Source organism: Dipodomys spectabilis, unplaced genomic scaffold (assembly GCF_019054845.1).
Source record: "Dipodomys spectabilis isolate Male_0828 unplaced genomic scaffold, ASM1905484v1 ptg000414l, whole genome shotgun sequence".
Lineage (NCBI taxonomy): Eukaryota > Metazoa > Chordata > Mammalia > Rodentia > Heteromyidae > Dipodomys > Dipodomys spectabilis.
The window spans coordinates 2,625,200-2,644,974 of NW_024871091.1; the positions used below are offsets into that span (position 1 = coordinate 2,625,200).

General features: G+C 36.7%; 1 protein-coding gene across 5 annotated transcripts in view; it reads left to right on the forward strand.

Moving 5' to 3' along the window:
• The window catches only part of Atp11c (ATPase phospholipid transporting 11C), a 148,897-nt gene that overhangs the window by 88,643 nt on the left and 40,479 nt on the right, over positions 1-19,775 (forward strand). For all 5 annotated transcript variants that reach the window (XM_042667583.1, XM_042667581.1, XM_042667582.1 and 2 more), the window contains 10 exons: positions 945-1,048; positions 4,014-4,064; positions 5,319-5,383; positions 5,696-5,777; positions 6,387-6,537; positions 7,141-7,338; positions 14,604-14,765; positions 15,382-15,533; positions 16,156-16,227; positions 18,109-18,182. In XM_042667583.1, the coding sequence (XP_042523517.1) occupies positions 945-1,048; positions 4,014-4,064; positions 5,319-5,383; positions 5,696-5,777; positions 6,387-6,537; positions 7,141-7,338; positions 14,604-14,765; positions 15,382-15,533; positions 16,156-16,227; positions 18,109-18,182 (1,111 nt within the window). The remainder of the gene's footprint in view (positions 1-944; positions 1,049-4,013; positions 4,065-5,318; positions 5,384-5,695; positions 5,778-6,386; positions 6,538-7,140; positions 7,339-14,603; positions 14,766-15,381; positions 15,534-16,155; positions 16,228-18,108; positions 18,183-19,775) is intronic.

The window sequence follows — 19,775 nt, forward strand, 5'->3', positions numbered from 1 at the left end:
TTCTCTATTCCCTGTAAAGTTGAGGAATCAGTATGTGAAAGAACAACTTTATCTGTTCTATATTTTCTGATTCTGTATTTCAAAAATATTGCAAGAGTCATATTTTAGGGGAATGTCAAAATAGCAACAACAAATCTACCTAAATGTTCCCTAATATTGAAAACAAGGTTTAGAGGAAGGAAATTTTTTGATAGTTTTCTTTTTATATTAATGTGAGATTTTCAAAAATCAATGGATTGGTATAAATATAGCTCAGGCAGTTCCATTTTACTCCCCAAGGACTGTGTCAACAGGCCTTCCCTTCTGTGTAAGCAGTGTACTTCTTAAGTCTGCATTAACTTTTGTTTAGATCTTTGTAAATGGGTTCATTGGAGCTTGAGTTTTGGATGAATCAAGTACATAATAAATACTAAAAAATATTTCTCTCTAACAAGATACTTCGTTTTCTTACCCCTCCACAAAATATAGCCATTCGTATAGTGGAATTATTAATGATTTTTTGTTACTGTTGGCAAAATTTTTGCAGTTAAGACTAAAATTATTCTATTCAGTTCAGGTGTGTATATTGGCATTGCTCTACACTACAGTGGGCAAAATAAGAAATCTCAGTTCTGTAAATAGTAGAAGGAATAAATGTATTATATTTTCATGGGGTTTTATATGCATGCTACAAGTACAGTACTGTGAACTCTTAGTACCAAGAAGAGCTTTAGGTTTTTTTTTTAATCTTTGAAATCCCTTTACAACAGATTTACTTTTATAATTATTTGTAATATATTTAAGGATAATACCATCCAACGTATTTGGTTAGATATGTACATCAATATTTGTACTAATCTGCTGAAATCTTTTACTTATATATACATATATTTATAGAAGCATTTGTCTGTACATTTATGAAAAGAAGCACTATTTTTGTATTGGCTTCTTTTGCTTTCATCTAGACACATTATGCAGTACGAGATACCATTGCACTGTGTACAGCTGAATCCATTGAAAACCTCCGAGCAGCAATTGAATGTGAACAGCCTCAACCTGACCTCTACAAGTAAGAATAACCTGCTTTCATTTTACTCCTGTCCGTTGGCTCTACTTTTTGCCACCAGTGTTGCAAAAGAAACACCCACTATTTACCAGCCTACTCTCATGTATGTTTTTATGAGCTGTTCCTCTTTTTGGCAGGGAAGTGACTCAAATCAGGCTTGTTCACTACCAGCTTAAGAAATCAATTGTAGATTCAGGCATCCCATGGTTTTCTCTATTATTTTTGTTACTTGTAAACTGGATATCTGTCATACTTTTAAAATTATGTTATCCCAAACGGCTGATCTATCAAACTAATGGAATACCCAGAGTTAATTAAAACAAGAATAAACCCTTTTACACACTATCCAACATTAATGCAAAAAAAAGGATTGGAGGATGTGCAATTATTAAACACTGCATTCTTTCTTATAGTTATCATAATGAACTGAGGAATTGCAAATAGGTTGTTTCTTCTTCACAATAAATAGTTGATAGAACTGTAAAATGGTATAATTTCTTTTGTTTCACTCTACCCTGGCTCTCTGGAATAGATTTGCTAATGATATAAAATATGAATACATAGAACTGGGGCTGGGAAGGTGGCTCAGTGGTAGAGCACTTGCCTTGCATGCCTGAGGCCCTCAGGACCACATAAGAAAAAAGCCGGACATGGCACTATGGCTCAAGTGGTAGAGCGCTAGCCTTGAGCTGAAGAGCTGAGGGACAGCACCCAGGCCCAGATATCAGGCCCCACGACCAGATCCCCCCCCCCAAAATAAATATATATATACAACAAAACAATATATAAATTTAAGAGTGCTAAATATAAAATATTCATTGTAGATTGTAAAAATTTGGCATTTGATTTTTTAAGTCTGGTTAGTTTAGCTGATTAAAGCATGGTACTGACACTATAATAGTTTTTATCCCCATGTGGCCTAATTAATTTCATTCTATTCCACTATTTCAGATGGCATCCTTTGCTCAGACTAACCATCATGGTTTTTTTTTTGTGGGGGGGGGGGGGGTTGTTTGTTCTTTTGGTCAGTCATGGGCCCAGGTGCTCTCCCTGAGCTCTTAAGCTCAAGGCTAGTGCTCTACCATTTGTGCCACAGCGCCACTTTGGTCGTCTGGTGGTTAATGTTAGGGACTTGCCCTCTGGGGCTGGCTTTAAACTGCGATCCTCAGATCTCAGCTTCCAGAGTAGCTAGGATTACAGGCGTGAGTCACCAGTGCCCGGCTTAATCATCTTGTTGACGTATACTGTTGGTCATAGAACCAAGTTGTTGGATGTGGATTCCTCTAAGACCTAACAGGGAGGAATCTCATTGTGAAAACAATGCCTTCCTTTCCCATCATTCCTTGTTTCCTGTTTTCCTTTTTCTTTTATTTCCATCTTGATCCTATGAACAAGGGCCACAAAGTACAACAGCTATTCTCTGTCTTCAAAGAGTTCACATTGAGCAAAGGAGATAAATACAGGGCTAAGCTTACAGATGACAGGCAAATGTGAGTGCACAGTTTATGGAATCAGAGAAATGGGATATGGATAGATATATCTATAGATAGGTAGATATATCAATAGATAATCAATATATCTACATATATATGTACATATATATCTACATATATAAATCAATAGATATTTATATGGACGTGTGTATATAAATGTATCTATGCAATATATGCATACACACTTTTTTATATTTATAGAAAAACCCCATTCATTTCAGTTATCTTAAATATGAAGGAAAATTTTAGGGCAGACAGACAAGGTTATTTATTATTTATGTCTAATTTCTCTAGACTAGACTGAAGAAGCCCTTTGCAGTATGACTTCAGATTGCCTTGTGCTTCTCTCACCTTAGATGTAATCACTTGCAGTGTATTTGCCTCCTCACTTACCTTTCTTAGAGCAGTCTGTCTGTTTTTGCTTATTACTGGCTCTTCATCACAGTACAGTTCCAAGTTCCAGCACAATGAATATATAATTGATGAAGGAGCACACCTTTATATTTTGTGTGAAAATATTTCTGCTTTTGTATAATGACAACACTGTACTACAAATCATAAAACATCAAATTTTTATTAAAGGGAGTATTAGACCTTTTTATCATGTTATTCAGAAATGCTGTATAGAATGGTAGGGTCAAAGTCATTATTGAGATCAGCTGTAAAATACAGACTGGACAGTTCAAAGATTGTAATCAAGTATTCATTGTGAGGTTAATGCTGTGATTCAAAACGTTGTCCTGAGGCTCACAATACCAATATATCCTGGGAACCTGAATCAGAAGCTTAAGAATGGGACCCAGAACTCTGGTTTGTTAAGTCCTCCCATCATTCTAATGTATACTCAAGAACTGAACTAAATCTTTTGAATGTTGTGGTTTTGCACCGTAAACATTTCTTTGCATGAATCTAAAATAAAAATTCCATTGTGCATATAATGGTGTAGAGTAGAATCTTGTGTGCTTGCATAATGCCAAGCTGAACTTCAAAATTACTATAGAATCTTGGTTTACATTATTCCAATCCATAATATTGTGCTGAAGATTAGACTAATATGTTATTGCTCCATCCTAGCTTTCCCTCCAGAAATACCATTTTGTTGTTCATTCAGAATCTTTTTTTTTTTTTCTGGTCGGTCATGGGGCTTGAACTCTGGGCCTGGGTGCTGTTCCTCAGCTCTTTAGCTCAAGGCGAGTGCTCTGCCACTTGAGCTACAGTGCCACTTCCGGTTTTCTGGTGGTTTATTGGAGATAGGAGTCTCACAGTCTTTCCTGCTCAGGCTGGCTTTGAACTGTGATCCTCAGATCTCAGCCTCCTGAGTAGCTAGGATTATAGGAATGAGCCACCGGCGCCAATCTGTTCATTCAGAATCTTAATCTTGTCCAATATTTCTTTTGTGAATCAGTCCCATATTGGTGGTATTTGGATTTCACCTACCTATTGAAAACATAGTTGCTATTATGTTCTCTTTACAGGTTTGTTGGACGAATCAATATATATAGTGATAGTCTTGAGGCTGTTGCCAGGTTAGTTTTTCTTTTAATCTATCCTTGTGGGAAAAGGGTGGTTTATTCTCATAAAATAACCAAATACCTTATAGAAGAAGATATAAAGATAATAAGTTACTAATCTTGTGGTGGTAGAGTCTTTGTATTAGGGGGTAAGGTGGAGAGGGGATTTTTGAAGTAATACTTAAGGTTTCTAAAAGAGCAGAGCTCCAAATCCTTGATTAATATTGCCAAATCTGATCTAGCTATTTCCTTTATTTTCCTTATTTGTGTAGTAACTGACAAGGTTGGAAACATACCTAGAGAACAGTAGTCTAAGGTCATGTAATTGAGGGATTAGGCAGTGGATAAAATTCTGGAAGAAATACCTGGATTTAAGGAAATGAACTCCTACTAATCATTTATAATGAGATAATTCATACAAAGATGGTTTATTTTGTCATCCAGTTAATCACCCCGACCCTTCCTCTTAACCTTTATAATCACACTTAAAAAGAAGTTAATGAAATTTAGTGTGCCCAATGATTCCCCAAAAGGAGGGTTTATTCTTTATAAAGATGTCAGTTTACCCCACCTTGCTATTTACCTTCCCGTGTGTGTGTGTGTGTGTGTGTGTGTGTGTGTGTGTGTGTGTGTGTGTGTGTGTGTGTGTGTGTGTGTGTGTACTCATCCGTGTGTCTGCGTGACTATGTGGGCATGTACTCACACACCTGGGGCTTGCACTCAGTGCCTGGGCACTGTCTTGAAACTTTTTTCTCAAGGTGAGCACTCTATCACTTGAACCACAGCTCCACTTTTGGCTTTTTCTGGTGGCTAATTGGAGACAAGAGTCTCAAGGAGTTTCCTGCTTGGGCTAGCTTGAACTATGATCCTCAGATTTTAGCCTCCTGAGCAGCTAGGATTACAGGTGTGAGCCACTGGTACAGCCTTCCCAGTCTTTTATCTTTGACCTTCTGTTTCTGCTTCTTACTGCATGCTGCTCTGACCTGTTTTTGTCCTGCTATCCATGATTCACGATCTTTTGATCCCTCTGTGCATTTCTGTACCTCTGCATATTGCTGGCTACTCCTATACTGTGCTTCCATCTGTGCTGAAATGCAAGTCACTTCAGAGGGAGGGATCATTCAGCTCTCCTGGGGAATAAGCATATGGTAGAAATAGAGATACATTCTGAACCCCTTGGAGATAAATGTGTGTCATGGCAAGACCTGATCTCAGAGTTGATAATGGTATATGTTTGGATAAATGCTGCTCATTTTTTTTTGTGTGTAGGTCTTTGGGTCCTGAAAATCTTCTTCTGAAAGGAGCTACACTAAAAAATACCAAGAAAATATATGGTGAACAATATTTAAGATATACTTATGTATTTTGCAAAGCTTGTGCATGTATACTGCATGTTTAAAGGTGACCATTGACAGATATAGTATCATTTCTTCTAAATATATTTAAATGTTGGGAATTTATGAGATGGTAAGCAGAAATGAAATTGGACAAATACTTCATAGAAGTAAAATTAAATCATAAATGACATATTAACTGGAGAGTTAAAAAGGACTTGGAATTGTTTGTAGACTTAGATTTAGAAAACCAAGTGGGTAGAGAGTTCTCTTATAATCTAGTTTATGTTATATTGTTCTGTTATTCCTTAGGAGTTGCTGTTTACACTGGAATGGAAACCAAAATGGCTTTGAATTACCAAGGAAAATCTCAGAAACGTTCTGCTGTTGAAAAGTTAGTGTGTGCCACAATGGTTTGAAATAGTTCTCTTCCCTCCATTGTTCTAAACAACAACCATAACAGAAAAACTTGTTAATTACATCAGCTACCATTCTACACACTTGTTTTTGGTCTAGAAATTGCTTTCAATGATTTATAGGTCTGATTTGACTTAATCATCTGAATGGCTCTGTGGAGTAATTTATATTAGTCTCTCCGCTTTACAAACCAGGAAATGGTCTCAGATATAAGTGACTTACACCAACCTTGAGTATTTCACAGTTGCTTTGCTACTCTCAGTCTTAAACCATGTAATATCCGGAGAGTATAGGGAGATAAACTATACTTCTCTAAAGGTTGAGTAGGTGATTGCCTGGATATAGATGTACCTTTTTCCTGCCACTTTACAGAAACCCTACTAAAGCTATGTTTAACTGGCCTACCTTTGTACTTTGGGGTCCATTCGTGATTCTGCAGCTATGATAGCTGAGGTGCATATACATAAAAGATTTGTGCTATAGTTGCATATATTACATGTAGAAGGTTTAGATAATTGAACATTTCATATTTGGTTGGTATCCAGTAATTAAATGGTTTTAAAATCCATACTGTCTTACTTTCCAGATCCATTAATGCCTTCCTAATTGTATATTTATTCATCTTACTGACCAAAGCTGCAGTATGCACTACTTTGAAGTATGTATGGCAAAGTAACCCATACAATGATGAACCTTGGTATAACCAAAAGACTCAGAAAGAGCGGGAGACAATGAAGGTATTTTGTTTTCTACTGGAAATTGTAACTCTCAGACTTTGTAGACTAGCTACCCCTTACTGAAGCACTGGCTCAGAGAAATTACATATTTTGTTAGCTTTTGTGTTTTAATTTCAGTTTCTTGGTGGCTCTAAGCCATAAAAAATTTCTAAGTTTTAGATTTAATTACTTTTTTAAACTTTGGGCATCTATGCTTATTTTCAACTCTTTAGTTAGAACTTGAAACTATTTGACAAGATCTCTGGCATTTTATTATAAATGAGCTTATGAGATGTCATAGTAGGAACATAATGGCTCTCCAGATATAAATTTTGACCACATACTCATATGTAAAGGTAGAGGGAGCAGAGAACTTAAAGAAGTGAAAGTATACGGCATACATACATATATATTATATATATATATTATAGAGAGAACAACGATAAAATTGAGAGCATTCTCGGATATTCTCAGATAATGTGACAGTTTTCACTACAGTGATATAATGTCTTTTAGAAGTTTGTATATAGTAAGAACAGCATTGGAACAAAGAAAGTTAACCATTTCTTTATATTTATCTGGAGCTTTGTACCTAATTAATATGAATTCTCTTTTTTATTTTAGGTTTTGAAAATGTTCACCGACTTCCTGTCATTCATGGTCCTATTCAATTTTATCATTCCTGTCTCCATGTATGTCACTGTGGAAATGCAAAAATTCTTAGGTTCTTTCTTCATTACATGGGATAAGGACTTTTTTGATGAAGAAATTAATGAAGGAGCCTTGGTTAACACATCAGACCTTAATGAAGAACTTGGTCAGGTTAGAATATAATTTTGTTTACTATAAGTCAACATATTAAAAATATTTTTATGGTTTATATTTCCAATTTATCACCACTTCGTGTTTGGAAATAGGATTCAAAGAACATAATTTTATTGAGACATGTAAGAAAAGGCAATATTTTTGTAGCTATAGCATCATTTCTTTTGCTGGCATTCTTTGAAAAGAATACAGCTTATATATTAAATTTAAATGATAAAGAAATTTTCTCTAAAATTCACCAAATGTTTCTAGGTTATGAGTTAATGCTTTGGAACAAGAAATACGAAGTTTTCATGACTGTGTAATTCTTTTTTGATAGAATAGGGAGTAGTAAATAGAGCTGTTTTTCTAAATGAATGTTGTTCCATAAGCGGAATGCATCAGGCTTGTCCTATGGACATTTTCTTGGTATATTTCTGATCAAATGGCACATGGACCTAGCCTGTCGAATAGTTTACTTCAGTAAAAAAAAAATTAAATGAAGGTAAAATTGGATGGCATGTATTACTCAAAATGCCTTGTGCTTCATATATCAGTGTAACCAAGAGTGTGATCTTGTTTGTAACCCACGAACACTTATTTTCTAATGGGTTACAGTCCAAATACAATTCAAGTCATGACTTCTTAGGTGTTTTTCTCCTTAGTGCTGACAAAGGTTTTCCCTTTGTCTGAATTTACTGTGTCATACAATGATCTTTATAAGCGGAGGGGATTTTTTGGCTTGCATTTAATTCTCATGATATTTAGAATATCAAGGCTGTGGAAATGTCATTTTTGTGGCTGCGAAATGCAAATTCAGCTAATGAAACTGTGTGGATGAAACAGGGCTTCACACTTGTCTTAAATGGTGCTGATTTGCATCTATACTCCAAAAGTCACTCTCCCTGAGTTTAGCACTCCCGCTGCTACCCCACATTCTATTTCTGCTGTTCTCACAGCCTTTGCCTAAAGCAAAGTACTCTCTTGACAACTACAGTTGAAAGGGTAAAAGGACTTTGCAGATAGATATATTTTTTAAGACCTGACTCCAGAATACTAGTAGATGAGACCTTTAAGTCTATATTACACATAAATATTGGAGACACCTAGAATAGAATGAGAAATGAATAAGCTAGTGGCTTTTCCCTTAGATGTTGTTCCTAGAAGATTCTTTAGTTGGTGAATTGAGCTGCCATAGCTGATTTCCAGCCCAAATTTGCATTCAGAGGACATGGCTGAGTAGAACAATGCTAGTCTGTCAGTTTTTTTTTGCAGACTTGCACGGAAAAAAAAAAAATTGAGTCTACAAACTATCTCTGGTAAACCTTTTCCTGACAGCTGGTTTAGCATCTCACTTTGGATGTTGAGTACATGTTCCTGCTCTAGATTCAGTACCTAGTTGTCTGGATAAACAAGGCTGAGTATAGCTAGCCTAGGACTAACTTTTAACTAATACTGAAAATAAAATACCCATTATTATATAGTTGACACAGTGCTCTCCAGAGAAAGACAGGATGCCCAGTCTGTGTTCCACTTGATAGGATTCAGAATGCTTTGTCTCAGATATCCTGTATTGTTAATTCCATATTACCCATGAGAATGCAGTCTTATTCTTAACACACAGACTATATTAAGAATGTAGATAGTAAAGTAGAGCATTGGGTAATGATCTGGTAAATGTGATTATGGAAAAAGAAGTTCTAGTTTTTGTTTCAGCTACCATTCCTTTCTCCAAATGAACTCTGAATTTCTGGCAGAGTTGGCATTTGGCCAAATCACTAACTTAATAGAAGACCACCACTTCAGTTAAATATTTATATATTACCTACTTTTATGTGTAGATACTATCTGAATGGAAAGGCAAAGAAGTACTGAAATCATTTTTAGGTTGTTTAATAAATTCAGTGGACCTATACATCCAAAAATAAGGCTATCAATTTTGTCTGAGAAGTTATAATTTAAGACTTATAGGGCTTTTTCTGGTTAATTTAAAGCAGTATCAGTTCATTCCCATCAAGATCATGACAAGCATTCACTTAACCTTTTCAGAAAATAACCCACTGGGCTAGGCATAGTGGATCGAACCTTGAATCCTACCTACTTGGAAGGCAGAGATGAAGGGATTACATAAAAAGTTCAGGCATAAAATTTGTAATACTCCATCTTAGTAGGCAGGGTGATGTGCAACTGTGAACAGCTTTGCTACAGTAGTAAGACTGTCACCTCAATAACCAGCAGAGATATAAGTAGGATTTCAAACTAGGCTGACCCAGGCATTAAATCAAGACACTATCTTGAAAAAGACACTATCATGAAAAGGAACTTGCAGAGTGCCCAAGTGGTAGAACTCCTGCTTAGCAAGTGTGACGCCCCAAGTTCAAATTCTGGTACTGCACAGTAAAGTACCTAATAGTATTTAAGCAAAAAAAGGGACAGAAATACATGGTTAGGAACGTTTTTGTGAAAAGGAAATAGACAGCTAGAAAGTAATGGGGTCTTTTATAATCAAGTACCAATCTTTATATAACCAGAGTTTCAGTCTATCTTGAAAAACTATGGTACTAGTCTCCTTTGTCATATTCCCCTCTCAATCTTGTGACTATGTCTATTGGACTTTATCATCTAAGCATATACTCTCATTCCAGTAATTCAATCCAGTGGTTGTTCATTCAGTTTCTTTACACTTGTAAGCAAGAAACCCTAAACATTTTACTGTCTACTTAGGAAAACACACCAGACTTAATTATAGCAATGTGATCATAAAATAAGGATTATGGGACAATGGAAACCATTTAGTACTGTGTGGTTTTTGCCAGGTGAACTGCAATGACAGTCAGTATCTATATAGTACCTTAGTTTACAGAACATCTATTGAGCTTTGTTTTTAATCTTTTAATCTTTATTGTCTTGTTTAGCAGAGATTATTCTACAACTAAAAATTAAGAAGATATTTTACCACCATCACCAAGTTGATAGGTAGAGCCAAGACTGTTTAGTCCAAATGTTCCTTTAGGCTAAGCTATATGATAATTTTTTTTAACCCATTTTGACTTGCAGTTTCATGGGTTCAGCCTATGGTTAAAATCACTTTCTAGCAACGATAACCCTTGGGAGGCATTTTCAGTGATGGACTAGACTAATTATTGATGGATGGGATTGCAGTAATAGACCAGTATATTTCAGTTGTGTATCAAAAGGATGTAATGGACCAGTGTTTATTGGGGTAGGCTGTGATGTCATTAAATATGTATTTGATCTTAGTCCCAGTTTCCTGCCATACATTTTAAAACCTTTGGAAATTTTCATAGAGATAAGAGGTTCTTTTGTATGCCAATGAGATGATTGGTAGCTTCTGGATAGGGGCTGGGAAGATCATGCCATTGTTAAAAGTTTGGACCTTTCTACTTATACCACAGCGTTTGGGCAATGAGGGCTTCTATTCTTAATCTTGTTATGCCACAAAAGCCTGAGTTGTTTAGGAGAATGTCTTGCTCCATCTTTTTAGGTACCTAGTATAATTGAGCTCTCAGAGACATTATCATCTCTTGATTTGAGTCCCTTTTTAAAGGTATTTTCTACACCTTCAGACAATATAGCCACCCCATCTGTGAGATTCAGTGTTTGCAGAACTAGACTGCCCAAACTGTTTCTTGCAGACAAAGGAATTGTACATTGTACATATATATATTTTTTATATATTTTTTTTGCCCGTCATGGGGCCTGAACTCTGGGGGTCTGGGTGCTGTCCCTCAGCTCTTTAGCTCAAGGCTAGCGCTCTACCACTGGAGCCACAGCGCCACTTCCAGCTTTTTCTGCTTATGTGGTGCTGAGGAATCGAACCTAGGGCCTCATGCATGCAAGGCAAGCACTCTACCGCTGAGCCACCTTCCCAGCCCTTGTACATTGTATCTTGAAACTGCCATCTAAGATATTTTTAAAAGAGATCTTGAGTAGGGTAATACCCAAATGCAGGACGTAAAACAACCAAAGACAATCTTCACATGAAAATGAAAGTTAATAATTTTGATAAAGCTAAAAAGCTCCAAAGAATTCTTTTAGGTGCTGGTACTCAAGGCCTGGTCATTATTTCTGAGCTTTATTGCTCAAGGCTTGTGTTCTACCACTGGAGCCACAGCTCAAAAGATTTTTTTAAACTGGAAAAATTTAAATGATATGTAATGCCACTTGGATTAATATAAAGGAGGAATCCAAATTTGGCTGGTTAATAGGGGGAAAAAAAAGATTGGAATGCTCCATTTGTGCCAGTGCTGCTACTATGAAAAGCTTTGAAAAATAATTAGAAAGCAACTACTGCTGAAGTTCATTTCATTCTCCCTTACATAATAAAAACCTTAATCTTGTGCTTGTCCCTGTCAACCCATAATTTTAACTATTTAAACATAAATTGCCAAAAAAGGATGATAAAATTGTGGGTTTCCAAAAGCCTGATGTTATAAATAGAAGAGATAAAAACTGAGATAAAAAAGAAATGTTCAAAATGGTCTATTTTAATGGAAAACTTAGCTTATTTTCCATTATTTATGAATATATATTTTATACTTGAACCTATCATTATGAGCTCTGCTTTTTAAAAGAATTTGGAAACTTTTTTGAGGAGTATCTGAAAATATACATAGTATGTGGAAAGGAATTTCTGTTAGGCTTTTATTACTACTGACTTGAGTCTCCTAATTAAATAACCTAAGACTTCTATTCTTCTGTATATATATTCTGTAGTTCTTATGTTATACATTTTAGTTTAGTGTAGTACTTTTATATAGAAAATTGTGCTTTTCAAGGGGAATGAAACAACCATCAGGTTTTTTTTTTTCAAAAAAATGCTTACATCCTAATTTAATTCCTGTTAATCTTTTCCCATTGTGTTATGAACATGCCAGCATGTAAGGTGAGACAAAGAGCCAGGTGTAAATGGGCAGTATAATCTTAGAAAATTAGCTTTTTTTTCCTGCCAGGTCTGGGGCTTGAGCTCAGGGCATGGGCACTGTCCCTGATCCTTTTCTAGCACTCTACCACTGGAACCACAGCTCTACTTCTGGCTTTTCTAGTAGTTAATTGGAGATAACACTCTCAGGGTTTTCCCTACCCTGGCTGGTTTTGAATCTTGACCCTCAGATCTCAGTTTCCTGAGTATCTAGGATGACGAATATGAGCCACCATCACCTATCTAGAAAATTTACTTTTTAACTGTGTCTTCTATACATCAAAATATATCAAAATACTAAATTGAAGGTATCTTAGTATGGTAAAATAGTCACATTTTGCCTTCCTGTTAGTATTCTACATATGTCTTCTATATTTTTTCCTTTGTATTAGTCTTCTAATTTGAGTAGGTCTACTTCAGATATGCAATACTATTTTTTTACATTTATCATTCTGGTTTTCTTTATTTTCATTTTTAGTTGTATAAAAGTTTCCATTTAACACAACATTTTTTTTTTTTTGGTCGGTCATGGGGCTTGAACTCTGGGCCTGGGCGCTGTCCCTCAGCTCTTCAGTTCAAGGCGAACGCTCTACCACTTGAGCTACAGCACCACTTCCGGTTTTCTTGTGGTTTATTGGAGATAGGAGTCTCATGGTCTCTCCTGCCCGGGCTGGCTTTGAACCTCGATCCTCAGATCTCAGCCTCCTGAGTAGCTAGGATTACAGGCGTGAGCCACCAGCGCCTGGCTTAACACAACATTTTTGATAGAATGCATCTTGATCAGTGTCAGCTCTTAAACCATTCTCAGCCATCCCTCCCCAATCCTTCCCTCTTTATGAATTTTGTAGGCTATACATTGAATTCTTTTTTTTGAATATTTTTATTATCTTTTAAGTGGTTCTACAAAGGAGTTTCCATTTACAAAAGCACTTTATGAATACAATGCATCTTGGATCAGTGTCACCCCTTTCAATATTCTCTCCCACCACTCCCAACGCACCCCTTCCCCTAGTTATCTTTTTTTTTTTTTTTTGGGTCCAGTCGTGGGGCCTGAACTCTGGGCCTAGGCATTGTCCCTCAGCTCTTCAGCTCAAGGCTAGCGCTCTAAAGCGCCCCTTCTGGCTTTTTTCTTTTTGCTTATGTGGTGCTGAGGAATCGAACCCAGGGCCTCAGGCATGCAAGGCAAGCGCTCTACCACTGAGCCACCTTCCCAGCCCCCTTCCCTAGTTATCTTAATTTTAGCTTATTTATTGAATTTTTGCCATTTAACAAGGCACTTTTTGTATACCATGCATCTTCATCAGTGTTACCACTTCAACACCTTCACTCCCTTCAACTCACCCCTTCCCTTATATTCCTCAGTTCTGTGGTATATACAATGAAGTCTCGCCTACAGTTCCCCCCCCCTTAATTCTTCTACCCCTCTTCCCTTGGCTTCATATTACCCTCTTGCTGAGTGTCCATTTTATCGTACTTATTTTTATTGGATTTTGATTTTAGTCCTTCTACAGAATGATACTAATTGCCCTCCCATAGAGTACATTATAATTCAGTTAACTCATTTATAACTGTTTGCATACCACCCAGTGTATTTACTTGTAGATTTATAGGCACAGTCTAGCTACCGTAAATGAGGGAAACCATGCCATCTGTGTTTCTTTGGGTCTAGCTTACTTCACTTAATATACATTTTCCAAGTCTTTACATTTCCTTAGGAATGATAAATATCATTCTTGAATTCTTGACTGCATTCTTCCACTCTTCTCTTATTTGTCTACCTCTTCCCCCTTGATACCACCCCAAACCTTTCAAGTTCCTGCTTCCTTGTGTTTGCCTTTCTAAGGAATTCTAGTATTTGAGATAGTGTTTTGATGTCTTTAAAAGTATTCTGTAGCTGGGAAATGGTGGCTCATGCCTGTAATCTTAGTTACTGAGGAGGCTGAAATCTGAGGATCACTGTTCATAGTTAGCCCAGTCATTAAATTCTGTGAGATTTATCTCCAGTTAACAAACAAGCCAGAGGTGGAGCTATAGCTAATTGATAGAGTGCTAGCCTTGAGCAAAAAAGTCAGGAACAATGTTCAGACCCTGAGTTCAACACACACACACACACACACACACACACACACACACACACACACACACACACACACACACACACACACACACGAAAACTACTCATGCCTTATTCATTGATAACATTGCCTGTATAATTCAGTAATTTGACAAGAAATCTTAGATGAGGTAATTTCTCTAGATATGAAAATAAGTCTGCTTTATACTTAACCAAAAATTAAGTGCCAGGGAAATGGGTATGTATATTGGTATTTTTGTTTTTTAGGTGGATTACGTATTTACAGATAAGACTGGAACGTTAACTGAAAATTCCATGGAATTCATTGAATGTTGCATAGATGGGCACAAATATAAAGGTGAAATTCAAGAAGTTGATGGATTATCTGAGACTGATGGACCTTTGACATACTTTGACAAAGCAGATAAGGTGATATTTTCTGCATTACTATTTTACCTGAAAAGTTATTTTTTATAGGCAAGGGTTATTACTACATAGTAGAAATCTAATAGGTGCATGATACCCACTTGATTTACCATTTGTTCTTTTGGCTTCACCTTTTTTTTATTTTACTAACACTTCTGGATTAAATAAATAAATAGAACTTACAAGTAGAGAGGATTATGGGGAGTAGCATTTGAGTAGAACTTTAGTTTGTCTATCTCTATGATCATAATTAAAAAAGTATTAGTTCCTCCAAGAATGATGACTCTTCAGGTCTTTAAGACCTTTAATAAACCAAATTCTCCCTATATCTGAGCCATGGCTGGATTTTGAATTAATTCTTTTAGGCCAGGAAGTCATTGTGTTGGTGTAGGTGTCACTATAGTAGCTTGAATGAGTTAATATATCCTCTAGTGATGTTAGCTAAGAAGCAGGAATCATTTTAGATACTAGGGACTCATTTGAATATTAGAAATTTATGAATTTGTATTACTGTTTGTTAGAGGTTATAAAATTCTCTCACATTAATATATTTCTCTGTTCAGTGCCTGTCTAGTGATCAATGTAAAAATAATACAGTTCTTATGTTTCTGTTTAACAGAATCGAGAAGAACTCTTTCTGCGTGCCTTGTGTTTATGTCACACTGTAGAAATTAAAACAAATGATACTGTTGATGGAACTACAGAATCAGCTGAATTAACATATATCTCCTCCTCACCAGATGAAATAGCTTTAGTGAAAGGAGCTAAAAAGTAAGCATGTTTTATACTTCTCCCGAGAAAGGGAAACCACAAGATATCAGAGTTATTTTGGTTTTACCCTGTTTGCTTCAGTAAATCTATAATCACCCTCTTGTTATTTAATATAAAGCCAGAATACTTTTTGTAAAAGTTCATGAAAAAAATTCAGACCTAGGAAATGTCTCAAAAGAAAATGGGGATGCATTGATATAACTTGCTTTATTGTTTGAGCATGCTAGTAACAAGTTCATATTTTGAAATTTTCATATTTTTAAAATCATGTTAACAGTGGCCACTTTTTTATAGAACCTTATTTCTCCAGTGCTCCTAGTAATTTTGATTTCATCTAATAATTGACAGTCTACTTTACCCATGAGCCCTAAGATAATTAGATGACTAAAAGGTTTCGCCACTATGTTAGCTACAGAATTGGAATTACCAATTGTTTCTACTACTTGAGTTACGGGCATTGACGTGTTCTGGGTTATCAGCATATCCAGGAAAGGGAAGTGTAGTTGTAGATGGCAATCTTATGAAAGCAAAGAATTGGCATGTATGAATAGCGCCAGTGTAAGGGAAATTAATTATTCCTTAGAGATATACAAAGGTCATTTTATTTATTCATTTTTGATAGGTACGGGTTCACATTTTTAGGAAATCGGAGTGGATATATGAGAATAGAGAACCAAAGAAAAGAAATAGAAGAGTAAGTAGCTCTGTATTTTGTCACTTCCTAACCCTATAGTTGGATTTAAATGGATTCAAAAAGGGCAACAAGTTGGGGCTGGGAAGGTGGCTCAGTGGTAGAGCGCTTGTCTTGCATGCTCAAGGCCCTGGGTCCGATTCCTCAGCACCACATAAGCAAAAAGAAAAAAAAGCCAGAAGTGGCGCTGTGGCTCAAGAGGTAGAGCACTAACCTTGAACTGAAGAGCTGAGGGACAGCGCCCAGGCCCAGAGTTCAGGCCCCACGACTGGACCCACAAAAAAAAAAGGCAAGAAGCGAATCTGATGGCCCTATAAGTATGGAACTGTGTTCTTTCAATTCAGAGTTTTATATAAATGTAATTAGAGTAGGAGAAGTAATTTTTCATAATATGGCAGAAGAAAATTTCCAATTTGGTTCACATTTGAGTCCAGTATCCAGAATGTGAGATTGCTTGGACTCTTTCTGAAATTGGCATGCTAACACATGATACAAAACCAATCAGGCAACTTGTATGAGACTTTCTGTTGTCCAGAGCCCAAGCAATCACTCTGAAATTTCAGTGGTAGTTTTGGTGTTCCCTGGAATCTTTGTCTTTTTCTTTCATGTTTAAGTGTGAAGCTCAGGGCAAGTCCTCCAACATATCCAAATATTGGCATTTTTTATTTTGCTACAAAGACTAAAAGGACAAAGCTTCGTTGAGTTGGTGGCAGATTTTAAATAGGCTCTAAGATTAATTTGAATTCCTTCTGAAATATAATTATCTTCTCTGACTTCCATTCTGGCCCCTAGGATCCTGTGAAACCTATCTCAAATTGTATATTACATGGGGTAACACTTGTGTAATATTCTCTCTTAAGGACTGGATGCTCCAAAGCCCAACATAAAATGTGGATTGCTTATGTAGATGCCTTGTATACAGCTCCACTCCCCAACAGAACCTAAGGGCCCATTTATTCCTACCCAGGATAAAATATATAGTCCATATTTTAGTGTTGAAAATATGTGTCTGCGGTATGTTTTTCAAGGAAATACTCAAGCTTTTCTAATAATTATTTTGTAATACATATTTTGTATCTTCTCATCAGCTACCTCCAAACCAACTTGATCTATATCGCAATGCCATTCTACTGTTGCTGTTAGGGGAAAATGCCAAACTTCTAAACCTACAAAGTCCCATTTCAATGCCTCCTTCCCTTGCATCATCTTTTTGCTATTCTCCTATTGATGAATTTTCCAGGCATGATGCTCTTGGTCTATAAGTTATCATGCTACTGGGCCTCTGTGTATTTTCTTCTGTCCCCAAAGCCACACCCCCCATCCCACCCCACCCCTCCTTTTTTTTTTTTTTTTACCATATTCTTCTTGAAGAACTCAGTTGTAGCTTAATGTTTTCCAAGAAATTTTCTTTCAGATGGTTTTCTTTTGTACTTAACTCTCTTCCTTTTGAGTGCTTTTATATCCATGTTTTAACAGATTACTAGTAAGTTACCTTATTGTCTTTTGACACTCTTAATGTATGGTGATGAGCTCGTGAAACTTAAGCAGATTTATCCTAAAACCTAGTACAGTGCCTGACCATTCTAGTAGTCCCACTGAGCCCCTCCAAATAGGGACTGGAGCACTCTCCTAACTCTTTTAAGTAACAATAAATTATAAAAATAATCTTTACCCAATGCTGACTTTTCTGCAGTAGATTCTACACAGAGAGCTTCCAAAGAAAAGAGTATTTATCAGTCGTACACACAGTAAGCTGTTCTTACCCCAAAAAGAACTATCTGTTCATTTTAAGATGTTAACCTATCTTCAAATGTTTCTAATGTGTTTTATTTTTCCCAGTGTGCCGCAAGTATTTTACTTTTATTAATTTCTATTTCCTTAAAGGTATGAACTTCTCCACACCTTAAACTTTGATTCTGTCCGTCGACGTATGAGTGTAATTGTAAAGAATGAAGGAGGTATACATCTTAATTTTTTTCTATTGGGAGGTTTATATATTGTTCAGCTATTTATAAATCGGACAGTTTCATGTAGTAGTGTATGATTGGTCTTGGAAAGCAGTTCCTTTTTTTTTTTTTTTTTTTTGCCAGTCGTGGGGCCTGAACTCTGGGCCTGGGCACTGTCCCTCAGCTCTTCAGCTCAAGGCTAGTGCTCTACCACTTGAGCCACAGTGCCACTTCCAGCTTTTTCTGCTTATGTGGTGCTGAGTAATCAAACCCAGGGCCTCATGCATGCAAGGCATGCACTCTGCCACTGAGCCACCTTCCCAGCCCAGCAGTTCCATTTTATAGCTACACATTTTTTTTTGGAAATATGTTAAAATTTGCTGGATTGTCAATGGCAGAATGTCTGGAATGACAGTAAATGCATTTTCTTGGAAATGAAACTGTTCTTCTACCCTGGCTGTTTAGTCAGGAACTAAAAGGGTAACTTTTGTGTGGTTCTAGGTACTCAGCTCTGAATACATTCAAGGTGCTCATTTCTTAGTACTGAACTGTGAATGTTTCCCAGGTGCAACAACCATACTCATTACTTTTTAGCACCAATAATCTTATGGTATAGTAATTTTACAAAGAAAACCGCTCAGCAGAAGCCTAGAGTATAGAGAATTGCTGCTTATCCTCCCTGACCTTGGGACTTTTGCAACTGCTTTACATTCCCTGGAAGCAGATGAAGTAAAGATGACTAACCCAGGCTTCTGGGAAAGGGTATTCTGGCTTCATTCCAGAGCTCAAGACTCTGACAGAGGGAAGCTTCCCCTTTACAGGGGAAACGGCACCATCCTCTCAGGCTCCCCTATGTCTTTGGGAGGCATCATGTAGGTTTGCCTTCTGCTCAGATTCTGAAAAAAACCCAGAGTAGTACTGCTGCATTATTCACAGGCTCCTAGATATATTTGTATACCCATGTATGTTTGGTTTTGTTGTTGTTTTGCCAAGGAGGTTTGATTTTTATAATATCCCTGATTTGTTTTCTACTCACTTACTTTTAAGTATTAAATCTTTTTCAATATTTTTTAAAATTTGAGATGGAATCTTGTGGTGTAGCCCAAGCTGATCTGGAACTCAATATCCTTCTCCCCCTTCCTCTGAGTGCTGAGTGCTGTGATTACAAGCATATAAAACTACACCCAGCTTTAAATTTCTGCCTTCTTCCCCCCCGCTTCCCTTTTCCTTCCTCTCCTACCCTTTCTCAAGTGTACTGTGGTTTCAATTCAGGACTTTGCATTATTTAAGCAAGTACAGCTTGAATTCAGGACTTCGTGTTATTTAAGGAGATACTCTCAGCCATGCCCTATTCCTTTTTTGTTTTCTAGTTACTTTTTCAAGTAAACTCCCATGTTTTTGCAAAGGGCCAGCTTCCAACTGCAGTCTTTCCCCTATGGCCTCCTCCATCTTTTTTGTTTTTTAGATTTTCAACTAGAGTCTGTGTTTTTGCCTAAGATCAGCCTCAGACTGCAGTCTTTCATACCACTATGCCCAACATTTTTGTTTATATGGAGGATCTTGCTTTTTGCCTCAGCTGGCCTTGAACTGCAATCCTTCTGATTT